Below are 27,407 nucleotides of genomic sequence, written 5' to 3'. Positions count from 1 at the left end.
AAATTTATTTCGTTTAAATGTATTCATCTGATATGCATATTTAAAATGCTAATATGACAATTGTCCAAAATATTGAGTGATATATTTTCCATTATTAATATAGCGATTTGACTTAAATATTACCAATTTAGAATAATTATTATTACGTCGTATCTATTATTGCCATAATTTATAAATTAAAATTTATTTCCATACATAAATAAGGAATAGTTTATAAAAAAAGGTAGAGAATAAAAATAAAATAAAACATATACACTTTTCTGGGAAAGTGATTTTTTAGCGGGAAAAAATCGCACCAGGAATTGACACGTGTCATTCCTGGTGTCTCTTGTAGTACTCCCTCCGAACCTAAATGTTATTCCCATTTGTCATTTTACGCGGTTATTAAGGGGAAAAAATATATTATAAGATTAACTATTATTAATGTAGTTTTATGGGGAATTGTTGCTTTTTTATTCCATTTTCACAAGAAAACAAAATAGTTGAACCAATAGAATTTAAGGAATAAAAATGCCAACTCATTAATCCATCCAAACTTAAACCAACCAATGAGACTACAAGGTTTTTATTGATAAACCAATAGAATTACAAAGTTAAAATTACAAGGAAGAGATTAAAAAGGAAATAAAAGAAATGGAAAAATTATTTTGGGACACTAAAAAAAAGAAACAGGGAATAACATTTAAATTCGAAGGGAGTATATAGTAATAGATTACTACTCCAGGATTATTATTTATTATATTTTGTTATTTGTTTTAGCATTTATTTTAGTTCAATTGAGTTTAATTTAGTTCAATTTAATTCAGTTTATTTCATATAAAAAGAACAGGCCTAACCGCCTAAGGCTGGCAACAAAATTCCACCTCCGGACTCCAGTTATGGGAGAAGATAGAGAAATGGCGCCGGAATCGAACTTGGAAGCATCTCCAGTAATAAACACTCTTCAGTGGCTGGAACACTGCCATGAAAATGGAGTTGAAGTTAACGATGCAGAAGAAGAACGATTTCAACTTCACGCTGATGAAAATGGCCCTACTCATCATCCTTCTGCTCCACCCGATGAGGTTTTCTTCACCATTATTCTCCTAAAATTTTCGATTAGGGTTTTACATAGTCCTAATTTGACTTCTGCTGCTTGGTTAAGCTTCAAAATCGAATTTCTGCACCTCGGATTATCATCGTCCTTCATTCGTTTAATTGCTTATTTTTGTAATTTCATGGCGTTTATGCTTGACATTATTTGAAATTGATAGCTTTGCAGAACTTACATTCAACTACAAATTTTGCTGTATTTAGTTGTTAGACACACGGAGATGGAATATTTCATGCCGTTTGTTAATCGATATGAATTTCGGTTGTTTTCTTTACTGCAATTAGGTCTGTCTGATTGATGAGTTGCTAGCTATTCAGAATACCCGTACATTATATGAGAAAGCTCCCGCCAATACTAAAAACTCTAAGCTACAGAGAAGAATGTTAAAACTCAATTGAATATTTGTTTATGCTTTGTATAGTGTAGTCTCTTCTCTTCCCTTGTTTAAGGGAACTAGTAACGAGATGTTAGACTAAGAGGTTTTTCAGTGTTTTAAATGAGAATGCGATGCAAAAGCAATAGTCACAATAGGATGACTAAACAAAGCATCGCGTTTCATGCCTTGATTTACATGCTACATATCTTTAGTCCTTGGAATTACTTGTGTTACGAAGGCTCCGTTTGTTTCAATGGAAATGATTTTCCAAGGAAGTGAAAACACAATGTTAAAATAGTTGTCCTTTGTTTGTTACTTACAAGATAAGTTGAGAAAAAAGAAAAATAGTGGTTGGGAGGAGAGAAAAAGAAATGGAGTAGAGAGAAAAATGTGGCATTACTTCTCTACAAAAGGAAAATGTTTTCCACCTTTGGAAAAATTATTTTCCACCCTTAACAAAAACAATTTACTCGTTGTTCGTCAAAACAAACGGAGCCATAGTTTGGAAGTTTTAAGATCAATTATTTTCTGGTGGTTTCCTTGTTGTTCTTGTGTTTTCTGACTTCTATAGGTTATTGTTACCCTAATAAATTTTCATGATTTCAACCAGATTTTTGATATCTCGACGACGGTTGATCCTAGATATATAATTTCTTTGATACGCAAGCTTTTACCTGCTGATGAAAGACAAGGTGATGATCTTCTAGGATTGTCTGTATGGAACAACTCCACTCAAAGATCAGATGCTGATCAAATAGTAGATGGTGCGTCCTCTCCAAAGAGAAATAGTGGTCTGAACAACTTAAATGGTGATTTAGAGACTATGGAAAGTCAACCTGTTGGTCTTGAGCAACCTTCAAGATCAGCAGGTCCTGATGACAATGACACTGGCCTTCCTAAGAAGACAGCTAGAGAAGAGGTTTGGGAAGAATGTGGTTGCGTTTTGTGGGACCTCGCTGCTAATAAGGAACATGCAGAATATATGGTACTTGATTTTGATCTCCTCCTATGCTTCCATGCTGCAGGCTATTTTTTATTTTTATTTTTAAAATCTGGCAGAAGTGGACCGTATAGTCCATATATACGGTCCATATGGGAAAGGAAGGTTAGTAGATCTTAAGATGTAGAGGAGGCTAGGGGGTTGAGAGCAGACTCCTGATTCATATAAAGTGAAAGATAAGTGGAAGATGTTTAAGGGGTGTCTGGTGGAAGTATTGTTTCACGGGCGAGGAATAGTACTTGCCTCGGTGTGAAAAATGTAAAATTTCAAGGGAAAAAACTAATAAGCTATGTATAATTAGCAAAACATTCCTGGCAGAAGTGAGTATAGAACCCACATGTTTGACATACTTCTCCTTAGGACCTTCATGAAATGTTTCGGCGGGTAAATAATCAGAAAGTGGAAACGCATGCCATTTAGAAGTTTGGTCCGTCTGCAAACTGCAAAGAAGATAAAGCTAACTATATATTCTCTTCAGGTTCAGAACCTCGTGCTTGAAGTCCTTTTGGCCAATCTTCTGACATCTGACTCCGTCCGTATTACAGTAAGTGTTTCTAATGTTGGCTTTTGTAAATTGTAATTCATCTTTGATTGCGTTTGTGAGGTAGTCACAGTTGTCCATCACAAGTTCACAACATTAATAACAGGTGGAATTAATCCTGCAGGAAATTAGCCTTGGAATTATAGGCAACCTTGCCTGCCATGAAGTTCTTATGGACAAGATAACCTCCACTAATAAATTGTTGGAGACAATCGTAGATCAAGTGTTCTCAGATGACCCTCCTTGCCTATGTGAAGTCTGCAGGTGATCTTACATAGCTTTGAATCAAATTTGCTCTATTCGCATGCGAGAGAATGCAAATATTGAGTATATTGTCCCATATGTGATTCTCAGCGTACAAACTGTATAGTGCGCTTTGACAGAACTTTATTTTTGTTTAAAATGAAATTTCAATATGTAAACTAGTCGTTTGGAATTCAGCTTTTCAAATCTGCTTGATAAATTCACCGGTTGGTTAAATGCACAATGATTTACCCCAAAGAATTTGTGCAGAATTTGAGAATCAGGGAAATAAAAATACAACTTGAGGCTTTTTAGGAAAGTAACTGAACTGAGATAGTGTTTTCTCGATATTCTTTTTGGGGAGTGTATGAAAGGGGATGGTGATACCGGTGAGTGGTGATTGTAGGGTTGAATATTATGACTTTTTCTTTAGGTTGTACAAGAGTGGCAAGGGCTTGTAAATTCTGCTCTTTTTTTTGATGCGGCATTTTTAAAATAAAAATTCTGAATTATTATGTGTACCAATTTGTTTGTTCATTCTCAACTTCTCTGGTTCAAAAGAGGAAGCATAGCTTCAGACCAACTTGACGAATTTGACTCATAATTAACATGATTTTGGCTATTTTGTTGCATTACTATTTTATAATTGTTTAGTTTAACCTGTACTTGATTATCAATTTTATCATCATCATTATAATTACCCCATTGCCTCAAAGAGGCTCCTGCAAAAAGCGGGGTAAGGGGGGGTCGGACTTACGCAACCTTATCCCTGCAATTGCAGAGAGGTTGTTTCCAATTGACCCAAAAGCGATAACGGGACGACAACCGAACGACCATTTTCTACTTCATGGAAAGGAAGCGGAGAGGTTTTAAGAGCCATTTTGATTTAGTCAATTAGTCCATTACATCCCACAGCCAAATGGGCTCCATCGGAAGTGGACAACAAAAATAATATTATCAATTTTATCATATTAAAAAAAAACATCAGGTTGAGTACCGCAAAAGTAATGTTCTATTTTAATTTCTAAAACTTATGTGAGCGGTGAAGCGGTCCACATAATTCAATTGTCTTTCTGCATTGTGTTGCTGCCCATTATATTACCGTGTGACTTCTGTTATTATGCTACTTATAATGTGTTGCCACTATTTCCTCGATTATGTGAGGGGCTGGACCGAAGCATACTGACTTGCTATGCCATGGTTATTGGGTACTGTCACATCATTTATTGCAAGACCTGGATCAGTGTAATAAAAATCGCAATGCGCACTAAAGCGATATGAGTCTTGGAGCCATAGCGCAAAGCGCAAGCACAAGGCGCGATCTTCATCGAAGTGAAGCGCACTTTTTAAGAATTAAAGGTTTTCTTTTACTGTTATGCATATATATCTTACTAAAATAATCACAAAAATATATAAACATCAGATTTGCTTCCAAAAATATACTTCCTCCTATTTTTAATACTCACAACGCTTGTGTATTTTACACTATTCACATATTATATTTTGACTATTATTGGTGATTTACACGTAAGATAAAACATAATCATGTAAGATCTTGTTAGATTCGTCTCAATTTGTATTTTCAAAATATTAACTTTTTATAATGTTTGCTTAAAGAGAATTAAAGATATTAATGATCAAAGTTTTGCATAGGCATGCGTGAAAGTTACCAACGTTGCAAGTATTAAAAATCGGAGGAAGTATTACTCTTTGTTTTAACAAAAATAAACCATATAACATACTCTTTATCAAGAAGCTTGTGACTGTTGTCTTCTTTTCCTTTTCTTTTGGACTCTTGACCCACTTTCTATTGTTAAGGATTAATAGGATGTGGTCCAAACATAACAACATTTAAAAAAAGCTTTCAACGTAAATTAAGAATTAAAAAAAGAATTTCAATGAATCGCCAAAAAGCGCGCTGAATCACAAACACTTCTCTCAAACTTGCTTAAGCGGTTTTCCCTAGAGCTTTGCGCTTTAGCGCTTAAGCACGCTTTTTTAAACACTGACCTAGATAATATGTGTTGTAGATTTGTTGGTTCGAATTTGACGAAAGGTGAAGGTGTTTGTAGTCCATCCGACTGAAATTTGGGGATCGAACGAATTTGGTAAGGGACTTTGGGGGTCTTAACTCCTGTGGAAACCATGATATATGTAGGCGTGCAATGCAAAAGGAGTTTTGTAGACTTGCAGTGCAATCTCATGATATATAAGTGTTTTGGGACTTTGGGTATTAGAGCAAATATGGTTTATGGTTGGCTACAAAATTCTTTCCTTGGTGTGATTTTCATCTGAGGTTTCAGGGATGGTCAAGTGATACCTCCTTCTTTACAAGTCTTTCGGAGACTAGGTTCAATGACTTGGTCAGGTGCTCGAGGGAACATTTTGGTCTTCTGGGCCTCCATTGAATTTTTTGTTCTTGTATATCTTGCTACCACTTTTGCATGAAATATTTGGGTAGGGATCAATAGTGGTATACTTCTGTTTGTTTAGGATGAATTAAACGGCGGATAGTAGCAATTGCAGCTTAAAGTTTCTTTTGGAAGGCTACATTTCCTCTTAAGGTGAGAGCTTTTGCGTGACTTTGGCGTTGGGTAGAAACAAGCTAGTGATATGCTCCAAAGATGTTTTTTTAATCAAATATGTGTATTTCGTGTCGTGCCAATAGCGAGTAGCGAGTCTTGCTCACATCACTGTCTTCATTATTAGATGGCAAATATATTTGGAGGAAGCTATTTGATGTGTAGGTAGGTACTGTAATTTCCCTATTACTGTGTCGGATCTGCTGCAAGTTCACTTTTTGGGCTTTGGAAGTGCAAATGAAAAGAAGATGTTGAGGTGTATTGAGGGTTGCAAACAAGTCGAGTCGAGCAGAGTTGTAGTCTGTTAGAGTTGAGCTTGATAAGGATTATTAGTGTTTGAGCTAACTCGAGCTTGGACGACCTTTTAAAAATTCTTGTTCGAGCTTTGCTCGTTAAGAATTTTGTTTGTTCGAGCTTTGTTCACGAACACGCTTGTTTTCATTTCGAGTTTGAGCTCGAGCTTAAAAAAAACAAAGGAGCCTTAAGTTACCTTTAAAACAAAAAAAATATATATGCATCCATTTAATTTTATTAATTTTTTCATATCTTTCTACAATAAATGTTAAAAGTACAATAAATTTGTTATGGCCAAATTTTTATACGTAACGAAAATTTTGATTTCAATTAAAAGATGTAGAAAGAAACTAAAGTGGTTATAAAATGTCATATTTTTTCGGGCTTGAACTAGTTTTAACGAGTTATACTTTAACATAATTACACTTACAAAAGAACTTAAACGAGTTAGTTCATGGATATTAACGAGTTGAACATGAAATTGTTCGAGCTTGACTCGTTTACTTAGCGAGCTTAAATTTTTTGTTCAAGCTTGTTTATTAACTTATTAAACGAGCTTTGACCGAGCTTGTTCACGAATGTATCGGCTCATTTGCACCCCTAGGTGTAATACTTTAAACGCTATTTTGTGGTGTCTGTGGTTAGAACATAATGCGCTTCTAGTGTTTGGTGTGGGATATATATAATAGCTTATTTATCTTCTTTGTGGGCTAAGGCAGTGGGGGCTTTAAGTAGCTACTCGGTGGGGGAAATGCAACAAAACGCTGAAGTGTAATTTGTTTTCTTTGGCTGTTAAGAGGACAACTTGTCCTCTGTTCTTGTACTTTCTGCTGTCTGTATATTAAAAAGTATTCTTTATGTAAAGAATCTCATAATTCTCGTTTAAAATTATCTATAAGGTTGTGTAATTGGTAATCAATTTTTTTTAGTTAGCAAGAGTTTTGGAGGAGAAAAGAAATACATTTTTTGATGCATATGTGAGTAAATCCAACCAATATTACTGATAGTGTGCAGTCTGTGCACAACTTTGATACACTGCTCGAAAATATAATTTCAGAGGCTGGGGCCCTCTGGCTGTACAGTTTAGAAGGTCCGTGGCTGATGACGGGAATGTTTCATCTAGAGTTCATCGCTTTCTCTTTACTAATATGTTGGAGGAGTACCAACTACCAAGTACTATCTTGACCTTGTCCGATTTTGTTTGGACCGGGTTCTGATAATTTCTTATGTCCACGCGTTCTTATCTATTCCCATATAAACCTAATCTATTATTCTGTTTCCTCTGACAACGGCTTCCCATCTTGAAATTTACAAGACGATTAGTTAGTGATGGAGAGAGTGTGATGCACAGGTTCCCTGTGGTTATGTCATTTATGAGGGAACTGAAATTTAGAGATAGAAATTGAAAGTGGTAATTCTGTTAACTTGAGAACCAGGAAAAGTGGTGTTCCATGAGACCTTCCTAATTGATGCTAATAACAGCTCGTAACAATAATTACCATTATGCACGTTTGTAAGCTCCTTTAGATGATATGAATAAATTTACGATAGGATATTATGGCTATTTTTCCTAGCTGTTGGAGGTTACCTCTCACTAGGGAAAATCTCATATAAAATTCCAAAGGCCTTTATGTAGTTCTTTCCCTTCTTGGATTACTAAATTCAAAACTTTCTACCCTTGTCCGATTGTCCGAGAAGACTGATATTCTAAAGTTAATGTTTAATTCATGAGCACAAACTTTATTAGATAACTTAAGTTCTTGCTGAGATGGATTAGGAGGTGCAATCATATATACGAAGTAATCTCTTCTTTTTTGTAGACCATATTCAGTTGCTGCTCTGAATCTTTGATTGTTATGGGATGGTTGAAGAGATAGAGGATGCGTACCCGTGTATTTTTAGGGTGAGGCTTCCTTCATAAGTTTTCTAAGAGGAAGGGCTTATTGACATGATGGAGGCATGAATTCAAGGTTAATTTTCAGCGTGTGGTTCTTCTATTCTTGCTGTGGAGCTTCTAGAAAGTTGTCTATTGTCATCTATTTTTCCTATGTTGTGGTGGATGTCTAAAGTAAAAAATGGTGGGGAGTCTGGAGACAACGTTGATGGTGGAGTGGTGGAGGGTTTGATGGGTCATGATTCTCTTCCTTTTTGGGACTTAGGGAGACTGAAAATTTTCTCAGTTATGCTCCAAAATTTGAGGCTTTTTGGTGAGCTGAAGGTGAAAATTTTGAACTCTGCCTGGCTGGTGATACTGACCTTGCAGCAGGTACAGAATTAGTGGATATTGGTCGTCTGTCACAATAATTCCATTCTATAATAATATTTCTTCTTGTAGTTTGCGGAATTTTGTGCTGCAACATGTGGCTCACAAGTCACATTTAAAATTGTGATATCCGTTAGGCTGCTATAATCTATTATTAAGCCATGCTGTTTTATGTATATTTATACTAATAAATTGTCATGAACCATTTATTTCTTTACAAAATAATGAGTAAGGTGTTGGGAGTCTCGGGACTTGGGAGAAACATGCTTTCATGTCTTTCAGTCAGAATTTAAAAGAATTTTGAAAGTAATTTAATTTCAAGATGACGTATAAAACAAATTTCCTAACTTGTCTATTCGTACCGTGAAAGTCACAGTGTGCAATGTTTCACCTGCAATATGCCGTTTCAACATTAACAAATTGCAACTGCAAATAATTTCTATTGCCGCACATGATGTTACGGGGTTGTTACATGCAATATGGCATGGCATGGCATGGCAGTGCATTTCTTACACGCTCTACTATTTTCTTAATCTTGGTGATTTTCAAACCCTTATTAGTAATTCTGGAGAGAGGTTGTAAGTTGAGAAGTGATATTCTGGGAACCAATGTTGTTTTGGAATTCAATTTCTCGTTTTCCTTTAACTTGATTGGTAATGTGAAAGTGCACCAAAAATAACCCTTATTTGAATCAGCATGAATTCACTGAAGAAGGTTGAACAATGCTAGGCATATGTCAATTATTCACGTGACGTTGTGGCAGTTTTAGCATGATATTGGGAAATCAGTTTTTTCTAGGCATGGTATCATTTTGCAATTCATAAGGTTTCTTTCATTGGTTAAGCTTTAGTGTGCTCTGAATTCTGGTATTGTATTGTATGAGCAGCTTAAATTATGCCGTGAATAAGCAAGCTTATTGGATTTATTTTTCACTATTTATTTTCTACTCCGTATTTGTGTAGGTTGCTTACATTGGGTCTTCAAGGTTCCCAGTCTGTTGTGTGGGCAAGAGCACTACAGTTGGACCACATTTTGAGCCGTGTTCTTTGGGTTGCGGGGAATACCTTAAATCCGGTTCTCATTGAGAAGGTGAACTGTTTCTTCTTCTTCTTCTTTCATTCTTTTCCCAATTTTGTGTTCGTCTCAGACTCTTAATAAATAAGAAATCTATTGGTGATGTCAAATCGGACATGTGTACATCTGTTATACATCAGAAATGGATAGACAGAAATTGATAAAGTTGTACAATGAAAAGTGGTAACAAGACATGGGCATTTTCGTATGAATTTTGAGTAAAATGAGATCAGGCATAATTATATTGGACCCAAGTACAGGGATTTTGAAAAGAGTAGGTGTGCTGGTTGTGAAGTGTGAAACCGTGAACTTTATTGGACCAAGTACGCTTCCTTTGTTCTCTTGGACACCGTGTTGAAGTTGAGGTGGACTTTCCCTAAGTTTGCCTTAAATGGGTGTAAGCCTATGAGCTGTGCTTGGCATGAATCTTTCTCCATTAACCTCATAACGAGCTTTTAAGATCCGAGCAATTCTTTTCCTAGTTCATTAAAAAATACTCCCCAAGTTGATAGAAACCAGGAAGTTATAAAAACAGGATCATTTTAATGCTGGGAAGTTGTTACTGAAAAAAAAAAGAACTTGGGATGCTGTTTGAAGTGATGTGGCTTATACTTCTTTATGTCTATGGACGTACAGTCTTAATGTATTATTAAGGATTGTGGTTTGTAGCTCTCAATTGGATTTCTGTTATTGTCATTTTTGTTTGCCTATAAAATAAGCTGTGCTCTTGGATTGTCTTTTTGTTACAGTATATATTATTCCTTCATTTTTTGGGGTAGACAGTTGTTTGGGAGGAGAGCAGGGACTGATTGGTTGCTTTTCTGGGTTGAAGAATCATGAATGAAGAGAGAGTAATTTTTTTTGTGCCAGCTTGCTGTAATAGACTTTGCTGGAATTGATGAAATCAGTGAGATAAGAGTTTTCTAAAGGCTTGAGGAACTTAATATGGTAGTTAAAAGTAACTTTAGTAGGGGAGAGTAACACCTATCCATTTATAGACAGGATACTAAGAGAGGGAGGCATGGAAAAGATCAACTGGCTGATGGGAAAAGTGTAATATCAAGCCTTTAAATTTGAATAGAACGAATATAAGAAGACAGAAGAGGAAACTAAATAACCTACCTATGTTTCTGTCAAAATTAGGAGCGGGCGAAAAACTCTTTGCAAATTGTGAACAGTGTTCATTCTGAACAAGACAATGTTGTAAAGTTGTGACTGCCTATTTTCCATCTTATTGCCTTCTCTTCCCATCCGTTCCAAGAGTTCCAAATTCCTAGCTCCTATGCATAAATTTTTATGTCCTATACTGCTATTGAAGTATTGATGGTATACTTGGTGTTATATAGGAGTAGGGGGTTAACAAGCCTAGCCTACTCGCGGAATACTCGATGCTCGGCTCGACAAAACTCGCCTCGAGCTCAGGTCGGCTGGAGATCTTAACGAGCCGAGTCCCAGCTATCAATGGCTCGGTTCGAAAGCTCATGAACAATCTCGAGTTCTTTTTAATACATGTTTTTTTATAAATAATTTTTTACATAAATTAATTTTTTAATAGATACGAAGTATTTATTTTAAACATATAAAATATGGAAAATATGATAAACATGTTTCTTAGTTAAACATTTGATGGTCAATCTCGAACGAGCCAATCAAGCCTCAACCGAGCCTATCGAGCTTCGAGCCGAACCGAGCTCGGTTTTAATGTTTCAAGCTCGAGCCCAATTTTCCAGGCTCGACGAGCTCGAGCCGAGCCTGAGCTCACGAGCTTTGAGCTTGAGCCGAGCCTGTAAAGGCTCGGTCTCGGCTCGACTCGGCTCATTTACACCCCTATATAGGGGATGTTTTTTAGTATATATATAGCACATAAATACTCCTATTGGTGTAGAACTGTTTTCTTTTCCGGAAAAAACCAAAACGAAGGACTTTCCTGTCTGATATATGCGTATATACAGCATGAAAGTATACTCCAACAGCACTTGTCAATTTGTCATTATGTGTTAACTTTCTTATGGAAGGAAGTTTCTTTTGTCACTTTTTCTTTTAACATTTTGGTCACTATAAACAGGGAACGCATTATATTTATGATCTGAAGTAAAAGGAATATTTTTTTCCAAGAGATTACAGCTTTCGTCTGGGCTAAATGAATTTCCTTTCATTCCATTCTGTTGGAAGTTTCTGGAGTGAATATCTGAACCAGTGGGACTGGATTCCATCCGTGTTTGACTTTCACATAAATGCAACTCTCTTGAGTTTACCCAGCATTAACGCGTCTATTGTGACAGTTAATACTCTCTTGATAAGTGAAACTGTATTGTTATTGTTACAGGTGTCTTGAGACTGTTTTCATATTAGTAATACACGCTTAAAGGCTCGAGGAGTAATATGTTTGGTTTAATCGTTTTCTCTTTGCCACTGCCTTGAACAGAGCATTGGATTATTTTTAGCTATTATGGAAAACCAACATGTGGTGCCTATTCTTCTTCCAACATTTATGAACTTGGGGCTGCCAGACCTTTTGGTCAGTCTCCTGGCTGTGGAGTTGGGCAAATTAACAAGTGACAGAACATCTGAGAGGTAAGACTTCCTGAGTCGGTTCAATCCTCTGTATAAGAATGAGGTACATTAATGTTGGAAGATTTAACTCTCTGAGCTCTTGTAGCATTTTATGCTTTATGTTGATGTGCCGTGTTGTTCCTTTTCGCCTTTATCTTTAATGTGCAGTGCCCTTTCGTTTCTAATGCAAACTGATATACACTAAGTTATTTTGATTTTGCTTCCATAGTTCCGTACTTCTGTGTAGATTAGCTGCTCAAGACTGTATTGTCTTCTTGGTCCTTGTACTCGTAATTTAGCTTACTCTATAGAATATTTTGTTCCTGTTATGGGGGTTGTATGATATGTATCTTCTTAACATGCAATAAGCTTTCTTCCCCGTTGTAGTGCTATGCTAATTGCTGGGTTCATCACCCAGATGAGCTTTCAGAAAAAATCATGTGAAAATCATTAATATCTCAACATGAATAATGTACTTCATACAATCACTTATTTATGTCGAATTATTGTATTTGGGATGCTTGTTTAAGTAGAAGATACAGGTAGCAATTGAATTGAAACCTTCAACCGTGGCACAATGAGTTAAAAATTTCCAGGTGTGAATGTTTTGGGTAGCTTTTCTAGGTAGTAGATGAGTAACAATGGGATGGAGACATTTCGATATTTCAAGATTTGAATGCTTTGGTATTATCCAATACAAGTTTACAAACTTAGCAGTTAAACCAGTCTGTCTGGTCACAAACTGGATGCTTCTGATACCTTCCAATTTCTAAAAAAGATCCCTGAGATTAAACTGTCTTTGTCTAATATTGTGCATCACTTTTGCCTGCCATGGATACTTCTTCGCACTTTAGTATTTGAATTAGCGGTTAACAAAGGTCAATTTGGCCTCTTGGTCCTGTTGTTGCAAGAGTCCTCATATGTCTGTTTCGATAATTCTCTCTCAATTTAAATGGAGAGTGGAGACTATTTAACTGTCACTCGTGAAGTAGACAGCAATCTGCTCAGAAAGCTTGTTACTCACTAACCTATAAGTACTGGATTTCGCAGTTGAGGTAACTGAGTTTTTAATGCAAAGTTTTGGTGAGATTAGCTAAAACACATGCCGACTAACTAGCTGCTGGAAGATTCGTCAGCTACTTAGTCTTAGTAGATGTTGAAAATCAAAGAGCTAATAAAGGGAGTTAGCCAACAACCTCCAAATGCTGATACAATAACTGAATAACTGGACGGGCAGGCTTGATGTAACTGAAAGAATTGGTCAAGATCAAATTAGCTTGAAAAATTATAGAGTTTTTATAGCTTGTAAAAAGAAGAAAAATGTACTTAATTTATTTAATATTGTATTTGTCGTCTATCACTCCCAGTCCCAGCTCCTACGTCTATCCATACATAGTGAGAGTAGGCTTGGTTCTCTGGCATGAACTCATGCATACTCCCCCCAACCACCCACCCACCCCCATATACACATACAAAAAAAGAGAAGTAAATGATAAACTCATCGGGCCTTACACGAGCCCAAACGAGAGGAGGGTCTAACCACTTGCTCCCTCCGTTCCCTTTTGTTCTTTCTGTTTCCCGAAATGACGTTCCTTTTTGTTCTTTCTGTTTGGAATCTATACTATTTTTGGACATGATTTTTTACCCAAATACCCTTATTTATCTTTCTAATTACCAAAAATACCTAAGAACCTCTACATATTCTACCCTAAATTTCTCCGCCATCCCTTATTTAATTCATTTACATTTCCCCATTCACCCACCCACCTCCCTTTTTTTATTTTTTATTACTTTAATAAAAATATCTTATCTTTACTTCATTTCTTTATTACTTTCTCTTACACCCAATCATACCAAGATTCCAATTTTCTTAATCCCCTCCCCGATTCGAACAGGAAGAACAAAAGGGAACGGAGGGAGTATAAGCTAAGTAGGGTTCCATCCTAAAACCAATTGGTGATGGGTGGAGTAGCCCACTAATCTTATATGTTAGTCAATCTCTCTCTAACTCTTTAATGTGGGATAACTAATCCAGTACTCACATGTGGATTATACACTTAACACTCCCCCTCACATGTGAACCACCTTTACTAGTGGAATTCACTTCTCTTGGGCTACTTGTGCCAAACAAAATCTTCTACTCTTCTCCATATTGCAAATTCTTCAATGTCGGTGGGACTTCCCTTTTTGGGACAAACAATGGGCCAAGACCGTTGGCTCTAATACCATGATAAATAACATCTCAAAGTTTTCACATTGGAACCCAATATAAATTCTCAATATTAGCCACACTCTTCTCATTTATAATATCGAGATATTATGCAATGTTACAGTTGTTCTCCATTGAATTTCCTAATCTTACACATTTAATATTTTAAACTTAGACTCCTAATATTGGTAATTCCGCACATATCACTAAATAAATCCTATATTCACAAATATATCTCTAACACCCTCCCTTCAAGTCGGAGCGTGTAGATCTCGAACGCCTAGCTGGACAATAAAGAATAAAAAATCAAATTGCATATTATTTTTGTAATATTACTATTTTATTTTATTTTATTTTTCTTTATACTAAACTGCTGGTAGTATTTCACAATATTTAAAATGTACTTCCTCTGTTCTTTTTTAAATGACACAATTATTTAGGCACTTTTGCCAATGCACAATTTCAAACATAAATATCTTTAATTATTGATAAGAAAAAATTATAAAAAGTTTATATTTAAAAAATATTTATTGAGACAAATCTAATAAGACCTCACATGACTATGTTTTTTTCTTAAGTATAAATCACAAAAGGAAGTCGAAAGAGCTTGTGTGAATAGTGTCGAAAAACCAATTGTGTCGTGTAAATAAGAATGGAGGAAATATTATACTACAATAGAACATTGCAAAAATATTATGCAATTTATTTTTTATTTTTTATTGTCCAAGCTGGTCGTTCAATGTAATACATTTTATTGTGAAATACATCGAGGAGTCTAGTATTAACTATTAAGAACAATAAAATAGAATATTGCAAAAATATTATGCAATTTGATTTTTTTTTTTTTTTTAATTGTCCAAGCAGGTCGTTTGAGATCTACACGCTCCGACTTGAGGGGGTGCTAGAAATATATTTGTGAATATAAGATTTTTTTAGTGATATATGCGGATTTACCAATATTAGGGGTTCAAGTTTAGAATATTAAATGCGTAAGATTAGTAGATTCATTGGAGAATAACAATTGTAACATTGCATAATATCTTGAATTAATGAGAAGAATATGGCTAATATTGAGAATTTATATAGGTTTCCATGTGAAAAGTTTGATAGATGATTTAAACAGTAATCAACAATACAAAATTACTAAGATACTTAAATGTTCTTTGTTGCTGTATCTCAGGCTGGCCTTTTACCGGCTCTTATTCTGATAATGGATGACCATAAAGTCAATCCTCACCATCAAAACTAACAAGTAAAGTAGAAAAAATAATACGTCGTATGTGTTATGACTTATGACAATTAGCTTAACTTTCATTTACAGAAATGTCTTTGGGAGTGACAATGTGACATACTTGTTGGAACACCTACACTGTTTGAAGACATTTTCCTCTTTATTTACTCCAAAAGTTCAAGGTTCTTGTACTGATTTTGTTATGTTAGTTTTCAGTATTTGACAACTAATCAGTTATGTATTTATACTTCTCTTATGCGCTGAATCAGATCAAAGAATTGAATTGAATTGCGGTTTTATATCTGTTATGTCATAGGTATCCTGCACTTGATTCTATTCTTCGTGCAGTTGAAGCCCTTTCTGTCACTGATGATTATTCAGAACGGATAAGTTCAAAGAAGGAAGTTGTTCAGATGGCTATTGAGCTGATCAAAATCCCTGAAAAGATCGAGGTAGTTCATCACTAAAAACAATCTGTAAAGAAATTCAATAGGCCGCATGCTAAGACATTTTGGATCTCAAGAGAGTTCCATTCTCCCTAGTGTTCAATTTAGTTTGTTCTTCATAAAGTTCAGTATCATATCTTCTTTTGTTATAGCCCATCTATCTTTTTAGATGGATGTAGCACTTGACAGAAGCAAATGGAAGTAGAGGACCTTTGTGACCACAGGAGATAGATTCTAGGTTCATACAGCCGACCCTTCCTTTTAGGAATATTGTTTTGGTTTCATTGTTGTTTGCCTAAGATACTAGCTCAAAAAGACAGTTTGACGCTTAAAAAAATTCTGCTCAATTCACAGACGTCGTATAACGTATTATTTATTCAGAGTAACCATTAACGAGTTCCGTAAGTACCTTTACTTAGTATTGACCAAGTAGTAACTTTATTAACAACTGTGTTAAGGTTAAGGCTACTGCATGCTTTTCCGTCTGACTGTCAAGCACAGGCTTCATTTGTTAACAAATAACAATTGACATCTAATTGCAGATCTCCAGTTCCTGTGTAACTGCATCAGTTTTGCTAGCAAACATTCTGGCTGATTCTCCTGATATGGCTTTCAAATTGTCAGAAGGTGAACGTTTCATTCCTATTGTATTTTTGTTTTAGTTGTCCGTGTTTATTATTTGGTATTGTTTACCCCATCAGGCTCTTTCCATCCCTATCTACCCCTGGCTCTCTAAAAGTTAAAAAGGAATGTAATTATCAAATCAGGGATTGTACTCAGTTGGTTAGGGCCAAACTTCAGAGGAGGACCAAACTCATAATTCAAAATGTCCTATTCTACTCTTGGGTTTGCGTCCATTCAAGAAAAATCACATAAGAGACATTTAAATGGGTGGTTTTTCCTTAAAAACGTAATTTCCTCAGACGACTTGAGTATTTGACCATTGGTTAAGGCCCATGTAACATATTTGGTGATATGTACATGCAGATTTCCTTTTATTGCAGTCTCTCCTTGATTTATTTCCTTTTACCTCAGAAGAATTTGAGGCAAGAAATGCATTATGGAGTATTTTGGCCAGACTTCTGGTTCGTGCCCAAGAAGCAGAGATGAGCTCTTCAAGGTTCAGCCAATTTGTGTTGATGCTTGTAGACAGATCAGATATGTTAGAAGATGCCCTCCTTGAGAGCGATTGGGAAAAATCTCCTAAACGTGATAACCTTACCACATCAGAAGCCAAGTTTGACTCAAGTACTGCAGCTGTATCCTATATTTTATATCTGAATTTCATAGCATAATAAGTGTTCTTTACTGGTTCCATCATAAAAGAAAATGCCCTAAACCAAACTGTTGCATGAGTGCATTGCTGTTGTCTTATTTTCCTTAATGGAGAAGATTAAATGCATTGTTAAAATTCTGAATCAGTGGAATCTGGTGAAGGACGAGGTATCTGTAGTGTGCACTGATGAGGACAGTGTAAGGAAAAGTTATCCTGATGATAGAGATGTTCAGAAATTACTTGACTGCTGTCTCAAACACGCAAGCTAGGTAAGTACCATTTTATTTTTGCTGTTGTTGATTTTCCAGTCTCTTCTCTGGAAAAGTTTATTTTTCCTCTTCATGTGAGGTTAACTGTTGATTGAACCCCCCCCCCCCCCCCCCCCCTCTCCTCTCTCTCCTTTCAGTAATACTTAATTGATGACCATCTTTTAAGGCTCTCTGTATGTTTCTTCCACTTCTAGCTTTCCTTTCCTTAATTTCGTTCGGGACGCCAAGTTTCCAACTTATTAGTTCCCAGGCAAGTGGCCTCCCAAGGGAGATGCTTCATATGGTTCCCAAAAGAGGCCCAAGACCTGCAAGTTCACAGAAAGAAGTAAGAACAGTCCGAAACCAAGAATCATTACAACTTGTTTCGGCAGGAAACAACAGAATATTAACAACCTTTAAAAACAAAAATAATGCAAAAGATTACAAATGGAGGAGTCTAATTAGCATTCTGCCTTTGGCATCTTCATTTGTTATTTCCTTAAGGGCTTTGCAATGTCCACTTCTGTGAGCATTCTTGCAAAAGAAATGCAAAGATGCCTTGCAGAGCATTCCTCCACGAATAGAGTAACCCAGAAGGCTTTCCATCTGACTCAAGGAGTCTTCACTCCAACGAAAGGGGTGATTTGGCAAGTTTCCACACAGAGGACCAGGTGCCTTCATCATTCTGGGAAGTAACCAGAGTCAATCGACGATTAATAACATCAGACACTCAATTCACAGCAGAACTTCTAATTGTTTCATGGTTTCCTGACCCCAAAGGAAGTAGCTGTAGCACTTGCATCACTTTTTGTTTGACTACTGCTTTATTGACATCCCGTTTAAGTATCTAACTCAAAGAGTCTTCACGTTAACAAAAAGGAAGATTTGGCAACTTTACACATAGAGGATCAGATGCCTTCATCATTATGGGAAGTATCCAGAGTCGATTGACGATTAGTCACTTCAGACACTCAATTCACAGCAGAACTGCTAATAGTTTCATGGTTACCTGACACCAAAGGAAGTAGCTGTAGCATTTGCATTTTATTGCCATGCTCAGGTTGTTGGAAAACCAACTAAATGACTGAGCCCTAGGTCCTGGTCTAAAATTATAATAATGTCCTGCTCAGAGTGCGACTGGTCTTTATTTAAAATGTTCATGACTTGTTTTATCCCATGCCATGCAATTTTGCCTGTATGATGTTCTGTAACTGTAACCAAAGCTCGTTTTGACCCTTACTGAGATGTTTATCCCTCAGATGCCACCCGAGTTCAAGATGCATACTTCTATTTCCTCCCAAATATGGTGTCAGTGCATGTTAGTCATTCAATCCAGATATTACTTTTTTTCTTTTATTTTGTTAAATTTTGTGTTTAACCATCCTTTATATGATAAGTTCCCAGTTCCCACTGCACTGTACCTACTTAATGCAGTGTAATTTGTTATGCCCACTGTAAGATTTTGATTCACCACAAACCTGCAATCAATTGCAGTGTAATTTTGTATGCCCACCGTAAGATTTTGATTCACTGCAATCAATTATTCAATTGCATATCATAACTGTTCCCAAATTTCAACTTAATATAGTTGTTGGATTGTTGTTGTTTGGTGTGCCAATTACAAACTTGCCACCTTAGCAGTCCACAATGTATGTCCAGCATGTTTGCTCTGTTTTTTTCCATTCATGATTCAATTGGTGGGAACACATCAAAGGCCTAGTGGTTTGTCATTTTTTGTGAATGTATGCACGTACCGGTACATTGGCTACTAGTTAAAGCCCTTGTGATGTGACCAAGTTGGGCTACATGGTAAATGACAACAATGGTGAAATATTCCCTTGAAAGAGCATCTACTTTGTCTGTCGCGCATGGCAGAATATAAAATCCAGGCATCCCAAAGATATGCAATCATGAAACTAATACTGACCTCACTGCATGTTTCAGGATTAACAATGCAGGTTCAGTGTATACTTTTACCACAGAACTGGAAATTTTGTACACCAAAAGGCTTTCAGTGAGTTTTTGCTGTCCTTGTCTTATGTAATGAACTTCATGGTCCTTCACACAGCTGTCTTTGGTTGAAATGATATTTGAAATACAAATCTTACTTGTCTGCAGAATCTGCCTGTATTGCTTTTACTGGGATTTTGTGGCTGTTTACAAGTTGCATCATCGAGGAACTCATGGATCTTCCACTTCGAAATAGTAAACCTCAAGATAATTTTGGCCAGGAGAAAAGCGGCCTTGAGTCTGAAATTTCTGCTAGGAGCATGTATACTTGGAATTTTTGAAAAATTTTATAACAGTTTTGTTGTACAGCAATAGAAGTCTATCTAAGCCTCAATGTGTAACGTATGGTGTAGAATCTGTAGATTAATACAAAAGAGAAACATGTAGAGGAATATTGTTGCCATGTTTAATTGAGAACAGAGCAATGTACGGTCGCACGAAGAACAATGGCATTCCCACCTTTCTGCACTGTAAACTTGAGCTCAGTTGCTGTTTATACACATTAGGATCAAATTTATGCATTGCTAAATCCAGTAATGAACTAACAGGGAGATCAATAACTGGCTAAATTAACAGCCGGTGATGCTACTAAGACAGCCAGCGTGAAGCAAACAACAAAAGGGGAAAGGGGCAATTGTTATCATAACATTCTGTTAAGCTGTAGAAATCAGAGAAACATCAACTTTGATAGCTGAAGTTTGAGACTTGTAAAGTTCATTTCACGATCAATCTTCACTAATAGGGTGGTAGAACAATTTGAAGGCTTCGATGACTTCAAGATACCACATTGCCTCTCTATTAGGATTCACTGAAAGATCAACTATCTTGTGAACCTGCAAATTAGAATATGGACGAAAATTTTTATACAAAAATGTAAAAACAATTAAATAAGGTTCACATTTAACTAAGTCCCCATCCCCATTTGAATTAGGTCATTTCTAAAGATATGAGTTTTACCTATAATTGTTTGGCCTGTGAGTAATTTATACTCAACAGAATATGATAATACAAATATACAATGAAATTGAATTAGAGGAATTATAACAAACAGGTGGTGGGCGATTCGCAGATGGGATGAATAGTATACCTTTATAAGTGGAACTTCGCCGGCACGAACAACATAACCTCCGATCACCATTACATACATCCCTTAATAGTTGAAACGATAATAGAGAGCAAGTAAGTAAATCTGATTTCTTATAAAAATAGGCAAATTAAAAAGAGAAGCAAATTGAGAATAAAAAGGAAAATTGGAAGGATAATAGTAGGGTATACCAGTACGCCAATGATTTTGGTTGAGGTATTCCTGTGAGAGTGACAATTCAACAACGCCTGTACCGTCATCGAGAAGAAAGCGAGAGCAGTTATCGTCTTCGGCGATCTCATTAGAGTCGGAAACGGAGATAAGAAGGCCTTGTACCCATGCGCGTTGGAAGAGGATGCCACTGTAAGTGTAAGATGAAGAAGATTGTGAAGGAATCTGTTTGGCTTGCTTCAGTTGTGCACACATCAACTTCAGCGCTGCTAAACTGAAATCCATCCTCCTCTTTCTCTCTCCTAATTCTACTTTTTGCTAGTTCTGATTAATGGTAAAACTTTTATATGGAATCTCGCGGGCTGGCGTTGGCGCCAAATTTTTATCAACGATGAAATATTTTTTATTTTATTGCAACAATGTAGGATTTTCAAATATTTTTTATTTTATTTGGGTCAAAATGAGCTCTAATGACAATTCAAATACAAATAGGGAGAGGGGTTGTGACGTATTGTACACAGATCCTTAATCTTAATCGTCAGATAGCATAATTTATAAGATTTCCAATTTTGTCTTTGGAAAATGCATGTTTTCTTGTGTGTTATCTTTTAGTTTTTTTTATGACATTTTATACTTTTCAGTTGTACCGTTGCAAATGGATAGTAATTGTCTAATTGAGATGTAATAGTTTGAGTTTTGAAAGGCTTAAGCTCCCGTAATTTTTATAAAGTATGTGTTATTTCTTATCTATCTATTACAGTCTACTAAAATAGACACCATGAATGACACGTGTCACTTCCTGGTGCAAAAATTTCCCCCAAAAAAATCTCTAATTATATTTTTATTTATTTGCTATCCTGTTGTTCAGGTTCTGGTTCCGGGTAACAAAATTGGGAACTTGTTGCAATAGGTTCCGGTTTCGATTCCGGTTCTCAAATTTCCGGAATAGGTACCCTGTTGGGTACCCTATATACATCAGTTCTAATATGGAAGACTCAAAATCAGGAAATGATTCGTATACCAAAAAAAAATCCAAGCTAATTGTTGCAAAATATAAATATATAAGTATAATGTAAGCCCCAACTATAAAACAATTAAAGCCCAAACCATAAATTAGATTTTTATAATTAAAGTAGAAAAAAAAAATTCAAAATTTTAAACTAACGGGGTACCGTGAACTGGAACCTGTTGCAACAGGTTCCGGTTTCCATTTCCAGGAACCGGTTGCAACAAATTAAGATTCCAGTTTATGAAATTTTAAGAGGTATCCTGTTGTGCTCACCCCTAATAAATAGGGTGTGTTACCTAAATACTAACATAGTGTCCGAGAAAAGGGAGGCTTATGGAAAAAAACAAGTACATAAAATGCTAAGTAATCAATTAAGTCCGAAATTGATTATAATTCATTTCTGATTTCATCAAAATAAACCCTTTATAATGTGGAATTAAATTTAACAGTTCTGCACACTTAAAAATGAAATGAAAAGTACACAATAATTGTGATAGATCTTTTATAGAAAAATATTGTAAATGTAATTTGTAATGAAAGTTCTAAGAGATGAGGGAAATGGCAGCGGCAACAAGATCATCAGACAAAATTCTGTTGGTGGCTTCTGTTGGGTGAAAACCATCCCAGAACACATACTCGGACGCGTTGTTACAGGTTCCTGGTGACTTTGCATTACACAAGTATGATGTCTCTAGCAATCCTGTTCCACAGCATGCTTTTCTTCCTTCAATAAACCCTGCATTTCATTTCCAATCTCATCAAAATATATGATCTGAAATCAGATGTCAGAACCGCAGCCTTGTTGTAAGTAATATGATCATTTCTAGTAGTTTATGCTAAATTAAGTATAATAGAGAGGTTAATTAGGAAGTACCATTGTCTTGAGGCTTTGTGACTAACTGGTAAAGTGGCTGGTAAATATCAAAGACCACCAAAGTCAGATTAGTGAGCTGTGTCTGCAGCAACTCTGCAGTTGAATTAAGCATATTATTGAATGTAATTGCATCTTTGTTTATGTGTTCAACACACTCATTGCTGTCTTCTCCAAATATGGTAATTGCAGCTGGTAAGCATCCTAGGGGCGGTAACGAGGTCACTCCTACTTTCCTTGCTCCAACCCAGTATAATTTCTGCACCCCATAAATCAAAACACCAGAATTTTCCAAATTAATATAAATGTATTTTCTAGACCTGATCAAATGGCGGACCGGGCCGGGACAAGATTCGGGCCAAAATGTTGTGCCCAAACCCGTTATTTTCCTCTTAGCAGAAGTAAAAAAGACAAGTAAAGAAGTGAACGAAAACATACACGAACAAGTTGAGCAAATTGTTGAACAAGTACGTTAGAGAACGCCTCAGGAGAGTAAAGCTTGTACAGAAGAGGGTTAATGTAATAGTTCTGAAGGAAATCACTGCTTCCAGCACTAATCAGGTAAATTCCATCTGTGATTATTGACGTTGCATTGGTTTTTCCTGCAATTAACTCCAATTTTTTCTGATAGTCCATGTAATGTTCCAGCTGCTGGCTCAAAGGAATTGCGCTCTTCAACCAATAAAATCATTGTTACCAAAAATATTTATGTTTTTGTTGTATAAAAATAAAAAAAGGATGATGATATCCTTAATTAGTAGAGACTTACATATATTTTGGGTGTACTGGCATGATAGCCTGAAGAAGCAGAGGCGAAATTAGCTCCAATCAGCAGGTTTTTACCTGTTGCCTCTATGCTAAGGTATGCTGCTTGGTAAGACGTAAATCCTATAGTTTCAGCTGTCATTTACCACCAAATAAAAACAAATTAATGTTAGTTTTCTTGTTTAATAAGCATAAACTTTGAAAGACATTATTGGTCATATAATTTATCATGGAATAAATCATTAATTAGTGTCCTGCCTTCATGAGTTCATGACAACATTTCAGGTTGCTAGTTAATTATAACTAGCTCTTGAGCCCGTTCAAAGAACGGGCCGTTATATAATAGTAGTTGTTTATTGGCCTTTTAAAGTCCTAATGCTATTGGAAGTTTGTAATTTTAGTAGGAAAATATGATTTAAATATTATAGGTGGAAATTTTAAATATTATAGGTGGAATCTGAAGGTTGAAATAATATATACAAATTAAATGGAATATTGATATTGATTGAGATGAAGTGGAAAAGATTGAATGAATATACATGATGGATGAGAAATATGAGTAGAAGAGGCGTTAGAAATATAAAAAACAAAAAAAAAAAAAATCAAAAGAACCAAAATGATGGATGAGTTGAGGGAGGCATGACACATGTCATATTATTAGCTATGATTTTGCTTTTTAAATACTAGGTATAGATGTTGACGGAGTATATATAATACGGAGTATATATAGCACATTACAAAGCATGAAAAACCTTCTTCTAGGAAATAGGAATACTTATTTTTCTTTCAAATGATTTAAAAAGCTACTACCTCCGTTTCAGAAAATTCTTTACGCTTTGGAAAATGTGTCCAAAGTATAAAAACTTTGATCGTAAATTCTCACCATTATATACATCAAAACGTTACATGTACGATCTTGTTACATTGGTCTCGGGATGTATTTTCAGAATATCAAATTTTTATGATTTTTTGACTTACGAAATTGGATATATTAGTAGTTAAATATTGCATTGGAGTCCGTGCAAATAGTAACTGTAAAGATCTTTTTGAAACGGAGGTAGTAGTTCATAAATCAAAAGAATATCAACAATCAACCTTGTGTAACTTTTGATTTTTCTAGAAATGGTTAAAATCAAAATTTATTCCCAATTTGCATTGGTTTAAAAACTACTTCACATGACACCATGATATCTAGTATGCTACCATATACGTAGGTTTGGATACGAATTTCTTTTCTTATTTAATTATTGAGCACATAACCGCTAATGTATTGCTTTAAAATATAAAATAACTAACACAGATAGTGGTTTTATCGGTTAAAGTGCAAATACCTATTAGCGGTTTTCATTTAATACGGAAAAAAAACTTAATAAACATCCTACTTTATATGTAGCTAGAACAGTTCCAGATGCATGTTGGCCTTTCTTAACTGAACTAAATAAAAAATAAAACCAAAGCCCGTGCCTGAACTTACATGAACGGTACCATTGAAATTAGTTTTTAAACTAACGTAAATTGGGAATAAATTTGCTTTTACTTCTTTTTTTTTGCGATAATCATTTGCGTTTACTTTCATATTGTTTGATTCATAATATCCAGTGTATTACCTCCGTTTCAATAAGTTCTTTACACTTACTATTTGCACGGATTCCAGTGCAATGTTTGATCGTTAATATATTCAATTCTGTATGGAAAAAAATATATAAAATATTGATATTTATAAAATACATTTCGAGATGAATCTAACAAGGTATCTCATGATAATTTTTAATAGATATAATAGTGAGAATTTATGGTCAAAATTTTGATCGTTTGACACATTTTTCAAAGCGTAATTAAAGAACTTAATGAAAAAGAGGCAGTATGAAACTAAAACTAAATCGGATATTAAACAAGATAAACAAAAGAACATATATATAATTATATACACACCAGTGAAATCCGTTGCAAGTTTGCCATTGCAAAACCTTCCAGTAGACTCATGGTTGGAAAAATCTCTACCATATGGAACAAAATTAGACTTAACAATTGTATCAAGATCATTGTTGTTACCCACATCAACTATTGAATCTCCAAATATGAACAATGCCGGTACAATTGGTTGTCCATTTACCGCAATACTTAGCAGTAAAACGATGACAACAACAATGCAATAAATTCCCATATTTTTGTGAATATATTTCACTCTATTTTGTGACTTACGATATTTTTTGGATGGTTTAATTTGATTTATGAGGCTATATAGAGGATTTATATAGTGAAAAATCTGATCTTTAGGAAAATAATTATTAATTGTTGGTTGGTAATTAGTGATTAACAATGTCTTAAGAAACATTTTCATTTCCAGGTTTTGCTAGTATTGGATTGACAAGGTGATGTTTTAACTATTTGATTATATTTAATTTGGTTGATGTTTTGGTTTTGTCACGTTATTTCCTACAAGTAAACAGTTTGGTATTATAAGCAGTAAGGTAAGTCCTTTTTTTCCTCTCTTTAAATGTGTTTTTTTTGGTGAGCATGTTATGGAGAAATTTCTAAGGAATACGAAGTATTTCAATATACAAAGTTGTACATATCAATGGCAAACAGGTAAATGATTGAAATTTTTCTTAATTGACAAAAAATCCTGATTTTTGCTTTTGTGTACATGGGGAACCTTTGTGCCTGTAGGCTGTAGGTTAAGCATATTTCCTACGAATTACTCCCTCCGTTTCTTAATATCGCACCAGTTTGACCAATGCGGAGTTTAAGGCATTTGAATTGACTTATTAATGTAATGAGTGTTAGTTGATAGTGGCGTATTTTTTTAATAGTTAGTGGATTGCGAACGGCGTAATGTTGCTGGTTAGTGGTTACCCACGTCTTCTGCAAGATTAAACTACCAACCCATGCTACATACTACTCCCTCTGTCCCAGAATACTCGCACCAGTTCGAGTCGACACGCTTGTCAATGCACAACTTTGACCACCAATATCTTTAACTACATATTATAAAACTTATGAAATATTAATATTTTGAAAATATATGTTAAGATGAAGCCAAAAATATATTATGCTAAATTTTGTTTTCATATACTAGAAATAAAATAGGGTCAAAGTGAATTATGTGAATAGTGCAAAAATTCAAACCGACGCATGTATTTCGGGACGGAGGGAGTACAAACTTGTTTACTTGTTGTATTTGCGGTATTAAAATTGAAGAAGGCGAAGAGAACGGTGCGATTTTAATTATACGCATTTTTTTTGGCGGGATTTATTATATGTAAAGTTTATCATTAACTAGTCGAAATCTGAGTGCCTAATATTAATATATACTCCATCTGTCCCAGAATACTTATAACGGTTTAACTTTTTGCACTATTCACATAATTCATTTTGACTATATTTTATTTACGGTTTTTTCATGAAATGCCCCTGAGGTTTGCAATAATGCACCAAATACCCCTGCGCGTTTCAAAATTCATAGAATACCCCTATTTTTTCCGTACTGTTCACCAAATACCCCTATTATGGTTTTCCGTTAGTCCTCCGTTAAGTCATGTTTATAATTCACCAAATACACCTATATATAAAATTTTTGCATATTATACATCTATTTATAAAAAAAATTGCACCAAATACCCAAACTCCTATTAAACTGCAGAATTTGAATCTAACGGCTAGTTTTATTACAATATAGCCGTTATGTTCTTGCTGCTTATAAGTAAGGCTAGTGTTCACTCGAATTGCTGCATGTTTACCCTTTCATTTCCTAATTAGACATGAGTTCTAATTCAAAAAACGAATCATCTTTCATCCCTAATTGATCATATGTAAGAGTCATATCTATTGTCATCCCAAACCGAATCAAAAACTTGAATCCTTCAACAATGATTCCGACAACAAAATTCTAAACCCAAGGCCTTCGCATCGCCTTTCCTATGCGTCATATCTAGGTCTATTTCTTCTCACTCCTGCAACTAATAGTCTAACACTCATTCCCCATTTCCTAAGTGAATTTTTTTTGATAAGTTTGGCTGCATTTTTATTGAAGGCTCGTGGCCAATGTGATGAATAGGCCCAATTACA

General features: G+C 35.3%; 3 protein-coding genes across 5 annotated transcripts; 1 reads left to right on the top strand and 2 right to left on the bottom strand.

Moving 5' to 3' along the window:
- The first annotated feature begins 831 nt into the window (after positions 1 to 831).
- On the top strand, positions 832 to 19,919 carry LOC110783701 (uncharacterized). 3 transcript variants are annotated; one of them, XM_056843159.1, is made up of 12 exons: positions 832 to 1,064; positions 2,080 to 2,454; positions 2,948 to 3,013; positions 3,135 to 3,274; positions 9,355 to 9,481; positions 11,892 to 12,040; positions 15,776 to 15,911; positions 16,448 to 16,532; positions 16,893 to 17,153; positions 17,328 to 17,450; positions 19,374 to 19,443; positions 19,548 to 19,919. In XM_056843159.1, the coding sequence occupies exons 1-10, from the start codon at positions 879 to 881 to the stop codon at positions 17,366 to 17,368; spliced, it is 1,566 nt and encodes a 521-aa protein (XP_056699137.1). In that variant the 5' UTR covers positions 832 to 878; the 3' UTR covers positions 17,369 to 17,450; positions 19,374 to 19,443; positions 19,548 to 19,919. The 3 variants fall into 3 exon arrangements, with proteins under 3 accessions (XP_056699137.1, XP_021843738.1, XP_021843736.1); XM_021988046.2 differs by having other exon boundaries at positions 833 to 1,064; positions 16,941 to 17,164; positions 17,298 to 17,450; XM_021988044.2 differs by having other exon boundaries at positions 833 to 1,064; positions 16,893 to 17,164; positions 17,298 to 17,450.
- Positions 19,920 to 19,988: 69 nt separating this feature from the next.
- On the bottom strand, positions 19,989 to 21,308 carry LOC110783703 (uncharacterized). The gene is made up of 3 exons (XM_021988047.2): positions 20,715 to 21,308; positions 20,527 to 20,588; positions 19,989 to 20,272 (listed from the first exon to the last, which is right to left on the bottom strand). The coding sequence occupies exons 1-3, from the start codon at positions 20,977 to 20,979 to the stop codon at positions 20,165 to 20,167; spliced, it is 435 nt and encodes a 144-aa protein (XP_021843739.1). The 5' UTR covers positions 20,980 to 21,308; the 3' UTR covers positions 19,989 to 20,164.
- Positions 21,309 to 22,060: 752 nt separating this feature from the next.
- Positions 22,061 to 25,554, bottom strand: LOC110783673 (GDSL esterase/lipase At5g22810). Its single transcript, XM_021988018.2, has 5 exons — positions 25,272 to 25,554; positions 23,344 to 23,474; positions 23,013 to 23,246; positions 22,578 to 22,833; positions 22,061 to 22,439 (listed from the first exon to the last, which is right to left on the bottom strand). Exons 1-5 carry the CDS (start codon positions 25,501 to 25,503, stop codon positions 22,246 to 22,248), a joined length of 1,047 nt encoding a protein of 348 aa, XP_021843710.1. The 5' UTR covers positions 25,504 to 25,554; the 3' UTR covers positions 22,061 to 22,245.
- Positions 25,555 to 27,407: the final 1,853 nt, after the last annotated feature.

This window comes from Spinacia oleracea, chromosome 4 (assembly GCF_020520425.1).
Source record: "Spinacia oleracea cultivar Varoflay chromosome 4, BTI_SOV_V1, whole genome shotgun sequence".
NCBI lineage: Eukaryota > Viridiplantae > Streptophyta > Magnoliopsida > Caryophyllales > Amaranthaceae > Spinacia > Spinacia oleracea.
Note: the sequence above shows the minus strand (reverse complement) of the source record. Positions and strands in the feature narration are given on the sequence as shown.

What these genes read in the sequence shown, in the direction of transcription:
- LOC110783701 (XM_021988044.2), top strand. Translation starts at nt 879, where the DNA reads ATGGGAGAAGATAGAGAAATGGCGCCGGAATCGAACTTGGAAGCATCT. An exon ending in GGCTTTCAAATTGTCAGAAG is followed by an intron (nt 16,533 to 16,892) that starts GTGAACGTTTCA and finishes ATGTACATGCAG; the next exon opens with ATTTCCTTTTATTGCAGTCT. An exon ending in TTGACTCAAGTACTGCAGCT is followed by an intron (nt 17,165 to 17,297) that starts GTATCCTATATT and finishes TTAATGGAGAAG; the next exon opens with ATTAAATGCATTGTTAAAAT.
- LOC110783703 (XM_021988047.2), bottom strand. Translation starts at nt 20,979, where the DNA reads ATGGATTTCAGTTTAGCAGCGCTGAAGTTGATGTGTGCACAACTGAAG. An exon ending in CCAAAATCATTGGCGTACTG is followed by an intron (nt 20,589 to 20,714) that starts GTATACCCTACT and finishes TCAACTATTAAG; the next exon opens with GGATGTATGTAATGGTGATC. An exon ending in GCGAAGTTCCACTTATAAAG is followed by an intron (nt 20,273 to 20,526) that starts GTATACTATTCA and finishes TCTAATTTGCAG; the next exon opens with GTTCACAAGATAGTTGATCT.
- LOC110783673 (XM_021988018.2), bottom strand. Translation starts at nt 25,503, where the DNA reads ATGGGAATTTATTGCATTGTTGTTGTCATCGTTTTACTGCTAAGTATT. An exon ending in ACTTGCAACGGATTTCACTG is followed by an intron (nt 23,475 to 25,271) that starts GTGTGTATATAA and finishes GGTAAATGACAG; the next exon opens with CTGAAACTATAGGATTTACG. An exon ending in AATTTGCTCAACTTGTTCGT is followed by an intron (nt 22,834 to 23,012) that starts GTATGTTTTCGT and finishes TATGGGGTGCAG; the next exon opens with AAATTATACTGGGTTGGAGC.